This window comes from Myxocyprinus asiaticus, chromosome 27, assembly GCF_019703515.2.
Source record: "Myxocyprinus asiaticus isolate MX2 ecotype Aquarium Trade chromosome 27, UBuf_Myxa_2, whole genome shotgun sequence".
In the NCBI taxonomy this organism is placed as follows: domain Eukaryota; kingdom Metazoa; phylum Chordata; class Actinopteri; order Cypriniformes; family Catostomidae; genus Myxocyprinus; species Myxocyprinus asiaticus.
Window position 1 is genome coordinate 15,186,373 of NC_059370.1, and position 13,029 is coordinate 15,199,401.

The following is a 13,029-nucleotide window of genomic DNA, read 5'->3' on the forward strand; positions in this document are numbered from 1 at the left end:
GTTATAAAATTATATAGTTAGACTGCCCTAAGTAAGTCGAGGCTCTAAAATGTTCTTCAAATACAGTTGAGCATGTTGCTATGGCCTACTGAAGGCCAAAACCTTTTTAGTTTGAAATAAAAATACTAGTGGAGGATAAAAACTAAATTAAGAACATACAGTATACAGTAGAAGAGGCTGTTTCCTTAGGTAACGTGTCTAATACCATCTCCTAGAAAAGAACAATCACAAGTGTGATCTCTGTAATATCTCAATTGTTTCTCCTAGACCAAAAGACCTCCTAGACTTCTGCTGAAGTCTCCTGCCTCATATTTTTCAAAAATGCTCAGATGCAGAGAAAACAGAGAGAGAAAATCTGATAATCCACATTTGGCTGTACAATTGAAACATTTTAAAGCCACTTTTCCCATTTCAATGTTGGCGTTCCTGCGTTTTGACTTTGCAGGGAGTAGGATGCAACCTGCCAAGTCCAGACTTCTCAAAGCTGAATATCTCAGTGCTCTTAGAGTAGCATACTAGTGCCTGTATTCCAACACCTCACAAATACAATTTAACAGAGACACACTTAGGAAGAAAAAGCAACTTGGTGTCTAATGAGGCAAGATTCGTGCACACACCCTAGGAAGTGTGAGATGTGGTTACTGGAGTGAGAATAGCAGTGTTAAATTCCAGTGTGGTATAATGTTACCCTGGGAGGAGCTTGAACAATACATTTGCTAGTACGGTTTCAAGGTAAATCCTGAAAGAAAGAAAACCGATTTCAGCTCTTTGCTTTGAGAGAAACAATAAAATTGGTAATATTTCACCCAACTAAGAAATATTGACCTTTTAAAGAAGGTGTGGTGTTTGCTTACATGTATGATGCTGAATTGCCGATTGATATTCTTATGAAATAACACATACACACTGCTTTCCTCTCTCATTGAGATTAATTTAAACACAACTCCCGTTACCTCAGGATCCTTTGTTTCCTGGTGGGTCCTGCAGGGTGGGGCTTCCTGAATGTTTTCCATTTGGACTGAGGTGGCCTGATTCCACACCCTGACATACTGAACTCTGATTGGCTGAAAGAATGACCTTAATAAATTCCATCCAGAGAAAGAAAAAAAGCTTGTGCTAAGAGTGCCAGGGTTAGGATTTGGTTAAGCCATTTAGAGCTTGTATCATACACTCACTCATAATCCACATACCACACATAATAAAACAATGAGATCTAATTAGAGTTTCCACATCTTTGCAGGTCATACTGCAGTATGTAGTATTTGGACACTTAAGCCTCAGTTAAAATGTATGAATTAATTGCATTGCATAACAAAATAGTAAACCAAGTGGCATCTGCAAACAAACGATGCTAGAGATTTCCTCTGAAGTAGCGTAATTTTTGCAGTTACTTTTGGTTACAAGGTCATATTTCAATGTCAACTAATATAACTCCATCTACTGGTAATGCTTAAAAAAAATTCTCATGGTGTGTACAAAAGAGTTTTTGTCTTGCTTAAGCAAAATAGTATCAGAAGTTAACCTTTTAAACCCAACGGGAACTTTAACAATAGGTAAAGCAACGTAAGAAGCAAAATGTAAGGTTTATTTTAGGTGACAATAACTCTTTAGATTTCCAACATGCTCAAAGCTACTGACTACTGAATTTTATTTGAGGAGATTAATTGTTATGATTTCAAAACACAGTGCCAATCTATCATACTCTATGTTGACAATGAAATAAAACTGTTCAATGGCAAATAATTCACCCAGAGCGAAAAGATACGTTATTTTGTTTATTATTATCAATATATTATTAGATTGTTTTGTTGTATATATTGTGCTTTTTATTGTTGTATTTTTATGTTGTTTCTATTGTTTCTTTTTTACTTTTTAGTTTCAGAAAGTTAATATATTTTCAACACTAGGTTTAGAAACAGCTGAAGGAAAGTGGACAACTTGTTAAATTCAACTTGTACATTACAAAAAAGCATTTTATTAGTGAGTATTTTTGTCTTATTTTCTGGTAAAACATTTCTAAACATCCTTAAAACAAGAAAAAACTATTTGAGAAGCAAAATGACATATGATATGAAGTCTTGTTTTCAGAGAAATCTAATAAAATTTGGTGTGGTTTATGCTGAAAACAAGAAAAAAATATCTGGTGTGAAAATAGCTTTTTTTTTAGTCATGTTTTTTTTTTCTTACCCCATTGGCAAATAGATTTTTCTTGTTTTAAGCATAAATGTTACTATTGTTTTTTTGTTTTTTTTTTACAATTTCTCTGAAAACAAAACAAATTATCTAATGTCATTTACTTTTCAAGTATATTTCTTGTAATAAGAATGTTTAGATATTTTTAAGACCAAAATCCTCAGTAAGAAAATGATCTTTTGCAGTGGACTGCTTTCTATTAAAAAATAAATAAATAAATACATAATTTTGAGCAAAAGAAACAAAATGATAAACTGAATGAGACTTTACAGAACATAGAAATTAAATGTGTCCAGTAGCATTTGATTTTATTATTTCTGAATGTCAGCACTTGTTCAAAACATGATTTTGAACTGTTTTAAGGTGAAAAAATGTTCTTGACAAACAATACTGACATCTACTGGCAAAAGTAATATTTTGAGCAGGTGAAACAAAATAATAAACTGCATGAGATTTTACAGAACATGTAAACTGAATATGATCAATCAGATTTTATTTTAAAAGTTTTCACACAATTTTGAAACAATTCATCAAACTAATTCATTAACCTGTCTGAAACTACAAAATCATAACAGCAAACCAAGCCTGCATACTGTATAACCTCCAATTATCAATCACTAAAACTACTTATTCATAAACCACAGGACATAAAAGATAAACACCAAACTAAGAAAATGTTCATGAGAATGTGTATAAGTTGAAGTTCCGAGTTCAGACTTTTTAATCATTACCACCACACAGGTAGAGCAGGGCCTTCTGGTAATCTCCAGCAGTGTCTTCCTGTAAGTAGGGACAAAAACCTTGCTAAGATTTATCCATGTGCATGTGTGTGTGCTTATTTAGCCATAGTTTGAACTAAATTGTCTACAAAAGTGAGCTGAATCTGACAAAACCTCCCTTTGGGGACATCCACGATTGGAAAATGTATTCATAAATAAAGCAAAAACTGTTTTTTGAGTTTTCTGTTAGGGTTAATGTTAGGGTGTGGGTTAGTCTATAGTAATTAAAATGAGCTCTGTATAAAACCAACAGAAGTCTGTTATGTCCCCATTTAGACAGCTAAGTACACGTGTGTGCAACTTGCCTGTATGGTGCTGTAGAGTGATTCTCCATACATCTTCTTGTACTGTGCTCTGATGTCCAGCATATCCTGTTCACTCCTGGACACCATGATTCTTATGAGAGTTTCATCATCAGTGCCGGCACGCTGTTAATAAACAAACCAATAATGTGTGAAATCAGCCTTCTCATCTCATTATCATTCAGATCCAACACATTCAATTACTAAACAGGCCACAAGTTGTTTTTATTTTTCCACTTGAAGTGACAGTGTTTGATAATCCAAATGAGCAGCAAATTATCCAACTCATATTTGTCAGGGGGGCAACAAAAATTGATGAGAATCTCATGGAAATCAGCCTTCATACCCTCATGGACTCTCGAAGGGATTCAGCAAAATAAGCCGGCACGCTTCTTGCACACTTCACTAAAGGGAGGAAGAGAGAGCGAAATTTCACTTTATTAATTTTAGTGATAAGAATAATAATTCAGTCTGTCTAAATAGCTCATTTTATCTACATCTACTCAAGTAAAAATGAGTTGTCGTGCAAGGTTTTCATTTCATACCCACAGCCAGCATCAGTGCTTCCAGGTTGCCAGTACACTCATCTTTTATGCTCTCCTCAATGTCACAGCCGGCGATCTTTTTGTAGGCATCAAACACTGAAACAGGGACACCAGATCCATTAGGATGGCCCTTCAAGGCCATTCTGAGTGCATCAAAAGGCTTTGAACACACATCTACACAAACAGTCACCTTTTTTAAGGTGTTCTGTGCTCCTGTTGCCAAGTATGTTGATGAACTTGTCCTCGTCCGTGCCAAATTTCTCCTCTCCGGCAGCAAACAGCTCCTGAAACACAATCAACAAACAAACACTTCAGAAGTTCGCAACTTAAACCTGAGGATCTGGTTACGTCTTTTCCATGTTTCCATTAACATATATGAGCAAGTGCAGTTTTAAAAAAGTACAGATGATAATCAAATGAGTTGGACAGATTCAGTCTAACAATTAACATTAAGATGTTTGGCAGAATGTCAGAGCTCACAGATCTCGTTCCTGATTTCACATTACCGATCGCAATGCATCGCATTTAAAAATGTGACTGTAAATGAGATTTGAGAGCTATGAAAGAGAGGAAGATTATCAGAGAATAACGTCTTAAATTTTGGTCTGTTTTTCCGTTCAGAAGACTTGCAATATAGCACTGCATGAACTAGTTTTATTATATTGTAATGGTGCTTTTTTGTCCTTTTTGGAGCTTTACTGTAGACAGAAAATAATACAGGGTTGGGACAATATGGAGGTGTGTAAATGATGATAACATTTTCATTTTTGGGTGAACTATAACTTTAAGAAATTGAAATAGTATAGAAAGATGTGTAGTCATCTAAAAGTGTGACTGTTTTGAACTTCACCTTAGCATCTTTCTCCACTTTGCTCTCATCCACTCCCTCCTCCCTGTTTGCCTGAGTGTAGTAACAGAAGCATAACTAAGGTTAGTGTATCAGAGAGACGACAGCTCTCATCCATCACCTCATTTCCTGAGACAGGGCGTGGAATGTTCCCCAACCTTGTAAACTCCAATATTGAATTACACCCTGAGAATCACTTAATCTTCTCCACAACATAAACTCAAGACCTGTTTTAATTACTTAAGGATGACTTCACCAGTGCTCACGTTATCACTCCAAGAACACGCAGCTCTGTTTCATCAGTCTGCTATCTTTCCACTATTACTGCCTCTCCCATCACTGGCTCTACTCAACAGTAGGGGTGGATGATATGACCAAAATATACAGGTGCATCTCAATAAATTAGAATGTCGTGGAAAAGTTCATTTATTTCAGTATTTCAACTCAAATTGTGAAACTCGTGTATTAAATAAATTCAATGCACACAGACTGAAGTAGTTTAAGTCTTTGGTTCTTTTAATTGTGATGATTTTGGCTCACATTTAACAAAAACCCACCAATTCACTATCTCAAAAAATTAGAATATGGTGACATGCCAATCAGCTAATCAACTCAAAACACCTTTAAAGGTTTCCTGAGCCTTCAAAATGATCTCTCAGTTTGGTTCACTAGGCTACACAATCATGGGGAAGACTGCTGATCTGACAGTTGTCCAGAAGACAATCATTGACACCCTTCACAAGGAGGGTAAGCCACAAACATTCATTGCCAAAGAAGCTGGCTGTTCACAGAGTGCTGTATCCAAACATGTTAACAGAAAGTTGAGTGGAAGGAAAAAGTGTGGAAGAAAAAGATGCACAACCAACCAAGAGAACCGCAGCCTTATGATTGTCAAGCAAAATCGATTCAAGAATTTGGGTAAACTTCACAAGGAATGGACTGAGGCTGGGGTCAAGGCATCAAGAGCCACCACACACAGACATGTCAAGGAATTTGGCTACAGTTGTCGTATTCCTCTTGTTAAGCCACTCCTGAACCACAGACAACGTCAGAGGCATCTTACCTGGGCTAAGGAGAAGAAGAACTGGACTGTTGCCCAGTGTTCCAAAGTCCTCTTTTCAGATGAGTGCAAGTTTTGTATTTCATTTGGAAACCAAGGTCCTAGAGTCTGGAGGAAGGGTGGAGAAGCTCATAGCCCAAGTTGCTTGAAGTCCAGTGTTAAGTTTCCATAGTCTGTGATGATTTGGGGTGCAATGTCATCTGCTGGTGTTGGTCCATTGTGTTTTTTGAAAACCAAAGTCACTGCATCCATTTACCAAGAAATTTTGGAGCACTTCATGCTTCCTTCTGCTGACCAGCTTTTTAAAGATGCTGATTTCATTTTCCAGCAGGATTTGGCACCTGCCCACACTGCCAAAAGCACCAAAAGTTGGTTAAATGACCATGGTGTTGGTGTGCTTGACTGGCCAGCAAACTCACCAGACCTGAACCTCATAGAGAATCTATGGGGTATTGTCAAGAGGAAAATGAGAAACAAGAGACCAAAAAATGCAGATGAACTGAAGGCCACTGTCAAAGAAACCTGGGCTTCCATACCACCTCAGCAGTGCCACAAACTGATCACCTCCATGCCACGCCGAATTGAGGCAGTAATTAAAGCAAAAGGAGCCCCTACCAAGCATTGAGTACATATACAGTAAATTAACATACTTTCCAGAAGGCCAACAATTCACTAAAAATGTTTTTTTTTTATTGGTCTTATGATGTATTCTAATTTTTGGAGATAGTGAATTGGTGGGTTTTTGTTAAATGTGAGCCAAAATCATCACAATTAAAAGAACTAAAGACTTAAACTACTTCAGTCTGTGTGCACTGTATTTATTTAATACACGAGTTTCACAATTTGAGTTGAATTACTGAAATAAATGAACTTTTCCACGACATTCTAATTTATTGAGATGCACCTGTATTATATGAATATATGAAATTAAAATATATAGGGTTGATTTTTAATAAAACTAACAGATTTTAATTTGTTTCTTTTTTATATATATAAGGATTATCAACATTAAACTAATTCATATATGTTAAAAACTAAAATCATAATCTAGACAAAGAGTAAAATAAACAAATCATTTCAATATTTACTGTGTAAACTTATTTCTATAAATAATCTATAATATGTATATATTGTATATATAATATATATAGTAAATTACCATGTGACTTTGTAATATAGTTATAACATAGTAATAAAACATCAATAATAACATTGTTTATGTATATTAAATTACCATGTGGTTGATAATAGAGTGAACTATATACAATATAATTTCATTATTTTCTATTTATTCTCTTTTTTAGAACTTGCTGGATGTAAACTCAAAGATGATTATTTATAACAAATTAATGTTAAGTTTCACATTATATAGTTAACAATAAAACTAACATTATAAAGTGGTTAGTTCCGACTTGTGATTGCACATCAGTTGAATTCAAAATGAACACGGCAAGTTTCAACATAACACAATCCTCCATCTTTCTTTGTCGCTTTCACATGTAAATAACGTTAAGCTATCCTCCTCACTGATAGCCACATGCCGGGTCAGAAATTAACTTTTCCGTTAATATTTGCCTCTGGCTTTGATTTTCAGAGGCACTTTATACCTATTATAGGGCTTTTTTTATAGCCAAAACAAAAGGTGGTGTCATCCCCTAATGTCAAATACTTAGATCTAATCAAACAATTAAAATAAATTCTCAATATGTATAACTAGACTGAGAATTTATTACCTCTTACCCATAAAATTAAATCAATATCATTGTATACTTTTATACTAGCAATAATATGTAGAATTAGGCCTAAATAGAGGAATTAATTTTGGGGGCATTTTTGTCACTTTCACTGGCGTTTTTGCCCTGAGCCCTCCTTAATTTCTGACCTTGGCCACATGGATATATCTACCATAGTATGGCGTGGTTGACACATTTATTTTTGCATGGTGTAAACCATCATTCCACCCAGCCTACTTTACACACAACATTTTAGTCTAATTGTCTTTCTCTCCTGGTTCTCCTTTCTTTTCCAATTACATAAAAACTGAGAAGCCATCACTTTTATTACCTGTACGAGTATCACCAGCAACCTCTGGTAATGTCCTGACGTGTCACCCATGATGTCTTTCTCCAGCTTGCTTCCATGTTCTAGGTCAAGACACATAAGACGGGGTCTATTGATTGTTCATAGTTATCGTGGCAATTGCTGCTTAATGGTCTCAACTGCCTCTAATAGGAGGGAATCGGCTTTAAAATTATGCCTTGCAGAAGATGAAGTGTGTCCTCTCCCCTCTCAAATAACTTGCTCAGATGGCTTTCACGCATTGCCCAACCTTTACTGTATTCCATATGGCCTGTTGCATTAGGACAATGAGGCAGCTTTGGTGAAGGGAAACCCATAACTAACAATGGACAATTAAGCTGTCTGGTGTTCAGTGTACCAAAAGATTGATCTGTCCTATTTCACATTAATTATTTGGAATGTCCAAAGCATAAATGTAAAAGTCTGTATTGGCTTGGGTGTGGTCATTCATCAACCTTACACTTTAATTCATTGGATTTAGAATGCCCAAGTTTGTGCCTACAGAGTGGATATTACCTTTCTTGTAAGCCTTGACGATGTCTTTAATCTCATCACATGTCCCGGAGGCCAGGATCTCAATTAAAACTTTGTCCTCTGTACCTGCTCCCTGTAAGACAATAAAAAATGAAAGAGATGCACAATCTAAGAGAAGATTGGCTCGAGTATATCATAAGGCGTTTGCTAATTGTTCATTCTTTTTTCCTTCCTTCTTCTTCTTTTTTTTTTTTTTTTTTTTTTTTACATATAATTGATTAAAGATTAAAGTGGTTAATTTTACCTTTATGGCCTTATGAAGTTCATTTGCATAATATATTGTGGGTGGAGACATAAGGGCCACAATGAGATCCTCCAACTTCCCTCCGAGTTCTGACCGTAAGTCTTTCACTAGATCCTGTACAAAGCAAGGCAGAAAGGGGTGAAGTGAAAGAGAGAGAACATAAACAAAGAAAGAGAAGAAAATATAATGCATATTCCAATGCAGATGTGAATCTCATTAGCATTTTAACACTGCATTGGATGCACATGCCAGTAGTGAATTATGTCAACATCGATATGTTGAAGCTCATATGTGCCAAATAACAGTGCAGGCAGAATTAATAATCTAGACATAGCGTTGTTGATGCACAGCAGTAATTCTCAGTGATTCAATGGGAAAAAAATTGTGATCTCCACCTGACAATTTATGGAGATTCTCTCCTGTTTGGTTATATAACTCAGGAAAGTGAACATTAACAGAATGAATTTTCATCCAATATTCAGTGTGTTTGCAGTTTGTGGCCTTTAAAATACAGTCTAGGAAAGTGCTGACTGGAAATCTATTTCAACACCTGCAGATTTTAACTAGAAAATTACTTTTAAGTTGACCAACTGGTCTCAAGGGTCATAATTAGTGGATGCATGAAGTCAGTTCCCCTCAAGTTCAGTCAGGTGTCTTAACAGAGTAACCGCAGCTGTAGTTCATCGCATTAAGTATGGACATCTGCAACTTGCTTTGACAGTTTGTCATCTAATGCAATGACATTCATTCATTTTTAAGTGTGTCTTAAGTATCCAAATACTTTTTGACGCCACTGTAAATATGATACACTCAACTAAGTGTGCTTACAACAATGATGACACCGATGAGGTTTCAAAATTTCAGAAGAAATATTTATAGTGAAAAGACATTTTTACCATTTATATAAAAAAATTGAATATTCATGGTGTGACACAATCTAACAATAGAATAATAATGATGTAACATGCTTTTTCCTATACCTTGCCATGAGCTTTTTTATAGGCTGCTTTAATTTCTTGTCTCTGGTGATTCGAGCGAGCTGTCAGTAACATGAGGATGGTATCTTCATCAGTGCCTGAGGACACAGAGCATCAATATGTTGCAGAAGATTGTAGAAGACTAAAGACATTTTTCTTCAATTCAGTGATCAGTATAAATTGCTAAAAGCAATTACCAATTGACCAGTTAAGAGTCATTGTATCTCCTCAATGCGTAACCTCTGCGGTTAGAGGTACATCACCTTGATTGCTTATCAATACGTGAGAAAGTAGGCTATTTGTTAACATTCCTTCAAACTGACCATACAAAATCCACTGGGGAAAACACTTAGATCTTGAAAAAGAACCCCTCAAAGGCTTATTATTCATCTGTATTTAGCTGTCGGGATTGTTTAGGGTTGAAAAGCACAGATTAAAATATAAAGGATGAGTATTTCCTCACATACTTATAGTTAAAAAAAATAGAGAGGGAGAAATGGATGAAGAGAAATAAAGAACACAGTAAGTGCCTCATTCTGATGGGCTACACATGGTGGTCATATGGTGATATTTCTAGACTGAGATGGCATAGGGTTCACCATTCGGGCTCAGGTTCATTTTTACCTTTAAGTATTGTCCAGACTCCAGCTATTATGTCTAATAAATCTCCCATCTGAAAACGCCAATGTAATACAGAGAAATCTATTCATAGCTGTAGAAATAACTCAGATTGTTTTGTTTGACTTACCAATCCCCTTCATGGCCTTGCGCAAAAGTTCTGCATCTTGCTTTGCATTGAAGTGCACGAATGGTTTCACACTGCCTCTGGTTGCCTACAGATAATACAACAGTCAAATTTAAGATACTGCCAAATAATAAATCAAATTTTCAGGAGGCTAATGTAAAGGGGTTCTTTTCTTCACACCTCAAATGCATAAGGTGGCAGGTGAAAAAATATTCACTAAATATACAGCAACCTTTTAAAACTCACAGGGCAAAACAGTTTTGACATTGGAATGAAAGCAGGAAACTATCACGTGTTATTGGTATTTGCATAGTTTGCTATTATTTCTTCACATTACTTCACAGTACTGTGGCATAAAGGAATACTGTAGTTCACCCAAAAATGAAAATTCTCTCACCATTTACTCATCTTAATGTCATCCCAGATGCGTATGACTTTCACAAATTAAGATTTTTAAAGAATATTTCAGCTCTGTTGGTCCATACAATGCAAGTGAATAGTGACCAAAACTTTGAAGCTCCATAAAGCACACAAAGGCAGCATAAAAATAATCCATACAACTCCAGTGGTTTAATCAAAGTCTTCAGAAGTGATATGATAGGTGTGAGTGAAAAACAGATCAATATTGAAGTCCTTTTTTTGCAATAAATCTCCACTTTCACCAGCCCTCCTACCCGCATTCTCGAGAAGACCAAGTTCTTCTTCTTCTGTTTTTTAGTGATTCGCATTGTTCGTGCATATCGCCACCTACTGGGCAGGGAGGAGAATAAAAGGGAGGGATAAAGCAAAGGAAAATAATAAATAAATAAAACTTGTACAACAGCCCAGTAGGTGGCGATATGCACAAAGAATGTGAATTGGCACAAAAAAAAAGGACTTCAATATTGATCTGTTTCACACCTACCATATCACTTCTGAAGACATGGAGTAAACCACTGGAGTATTATGGATTATTTTTACACTGACTTTATGTGCTTTGTGGAGTTTCAAAGTTCTGGCCACCATTCACTTGCATTGTATGGACCTACAAAGCTGAAATATTGTTCTAAAAATCTTCATTTGTGTTCTGCAGAAGAAAGAAAGTCATACACATTTGGGATGGCAGGAAGGTGAGTAAATGATAAGATAATTTTAATTTTTGGGTGAACTATTCCTTTAAGGGGAAACATGTAAACCCAAAATAATTAGTCTATATAATAATTCGAAACCATAAAAAACATGATGACATCTGGGTTTGCACAGATTAATCAGCGCAGGTGTTTGAGAAAATGAGAAACACCTACAAACCTCATTATTAAACCTCACGCATGCAATATCACCATCAATCTTTATCATGTGAAATGAATACACATCAGCCAGAGTCTAACAGACCGATGACACAAACCAATGATACTGTATTGTTTGAGACAAAATGTGCAATAAGCTGTGGAAGACAAATAACATTTAAAAGGCAAGAGCCAACCAAAACCACAATTCTAGTTAATGTTGTGATTGCAATCTGGTCACCATTTAAGCCCTCTGTAAACATCATATAGACACAGTACCCGTATCCATACACATTTGGTTAAAGATAGACCAGGCTTACGGCTCAGGTTAATGCCATAGCTGGTTGAAGGATGAGATAAGGTTTTAGGTTTGGGTTTTGTGTTTATGTTCAGGCTGAAGGTTAGGGATCAGTTAACCTCGAGATTTTCAGTTTAATTCAATACCGAAGGCAACAGCTTTTCCTTGCGATACAGGTAGTAGATTGAGCATTACAGAGTTAGGAACACATTTCATTCGCCCTTTATTTCTAAAATAAAGAGATGGGACAACGGATGTGGGATTACATTGTAGAATCATGTCACCTTTAAAACCACCCTCTGGGCCATGACATTAAACTGTAAAGAAACAACACAACCCGATATGCCATACCGAGCATTGCTAATCTTTTAGATCTATTACATTTTATGAGTGCTTGCTTGAATCTGGCAGTAGTGGGCTCACTATATTCGATGCATTTCCTCAGTCTGATCTGATACAGGTTTATCTGCTGTAATCCAATCATCCATCACCTTAACCTCCATGACAACAGTCACCATGCCAACACAGATCTGATAACTTAACCCTTGGATCTACAATTATGAGGACAGTATATTGTGGAGAACAGTAACTGGAAAACTGGAGTCGCGGTTTATTGTTTGGTATGATATCAATAACTTCTTAATAAATTGAAGCTATTAAAAAAACTGAAACAAACATTGATGTTATAAATCGGGAGTTAAAACATGACTTGTTAAAAAGTAACACAAACCAATACATCAAATTCTTAATCATTTAAATGTTAACGTTTAAGATTAATTTGTTGGCTTGCCATCAGTTGCGCTCTCTCAGCTGAACATTTAATTACTCAAAATTATGTTTAAGAAAACATTATGATACACACACACACACAAAAAACAAAAAACAAGAAAAAAAAAACATCTTGTAAATGATCAGTTCGCATCTACATAAACACCCCTGCTTTCTTTTCTTTCCTTTCCAAGTTTAGATTTTTTTTTTTTTTTTTTTTTTTTTTTTTTAATTACTAAATAATAAACATCGCAGGGCGCTCTTACCATGTGTTCAGGAGCAGGTGAGGTTCTATGTGAAATTCTGAAAAGACAAAGAATAGAGTTGTTGAGTTATCAGACTAGTACTGAGATATAAACAGTGATATTCATCAATGACCCGCTACACACGCCA

At 35.8% G+C, this 13,029-nt stretch overlaps 1 protein-coding gene across 1 annotated transcript; it reads right to left on the reverse strand.

Annotated features, from left to right (window-relative positions):
- Positions 1–2,913: 2,913 nt before the first annotated feature.
- LOC127417564 (annexin A5-like) lies at positions 2,914–11,033 on the reverse strand. The gene is made up of 12 exons (XM_051657565.1): positions 10,980–11,033; positions 10,309–10,393; positions 9,564–9,658; positions 8,584–8,697; positions 8,322–8,412; positions 7,791–7,870; positions 4,670–4,720; positions 4,010–4,103; positions 3,820–3,915; positions 3,621–3,679; positions 3,278–3,400; positions 2,914–2,973 (listed from the first exon to the last, which is right to left on the reverse strand). The coding sequence occupies exons 1-12, from the start codon at positions 11,031–11,033 to the stop codon at positions 2,914–2,916; spliced, it is 1,002 nt and encodes a 333-aa protein (XP_051513525.1).
- Positions 11,034–13,029: the final 1,996 nt, after the last annotated feature.

Bases quoted from the DNA above. Each gene is read 5' to 3' on its own strand.
- LOC127417564 (XM_051657565.1), bottom strand. From the start codon at position 11,033: ATGCGAATCACTAAAAAACAGAAGAAGAAGAACTTGGTCTTCTCGAGA. The intron at 10,394-10,979 runs GTAGGAGGGCTG...TATTATCTGTAG, and splicing joins TGGTCTTCTCGAGAATGCGG to GCAACCAGAGGCAGTGTGAA. The intron at 7,871-8,321 runs GTAATATCCACT...GTCTTGACCTAG, and splicing joins CGTCAAGGCTTACAAGAAAG to AACATGGAAGCAAGCTGGAG.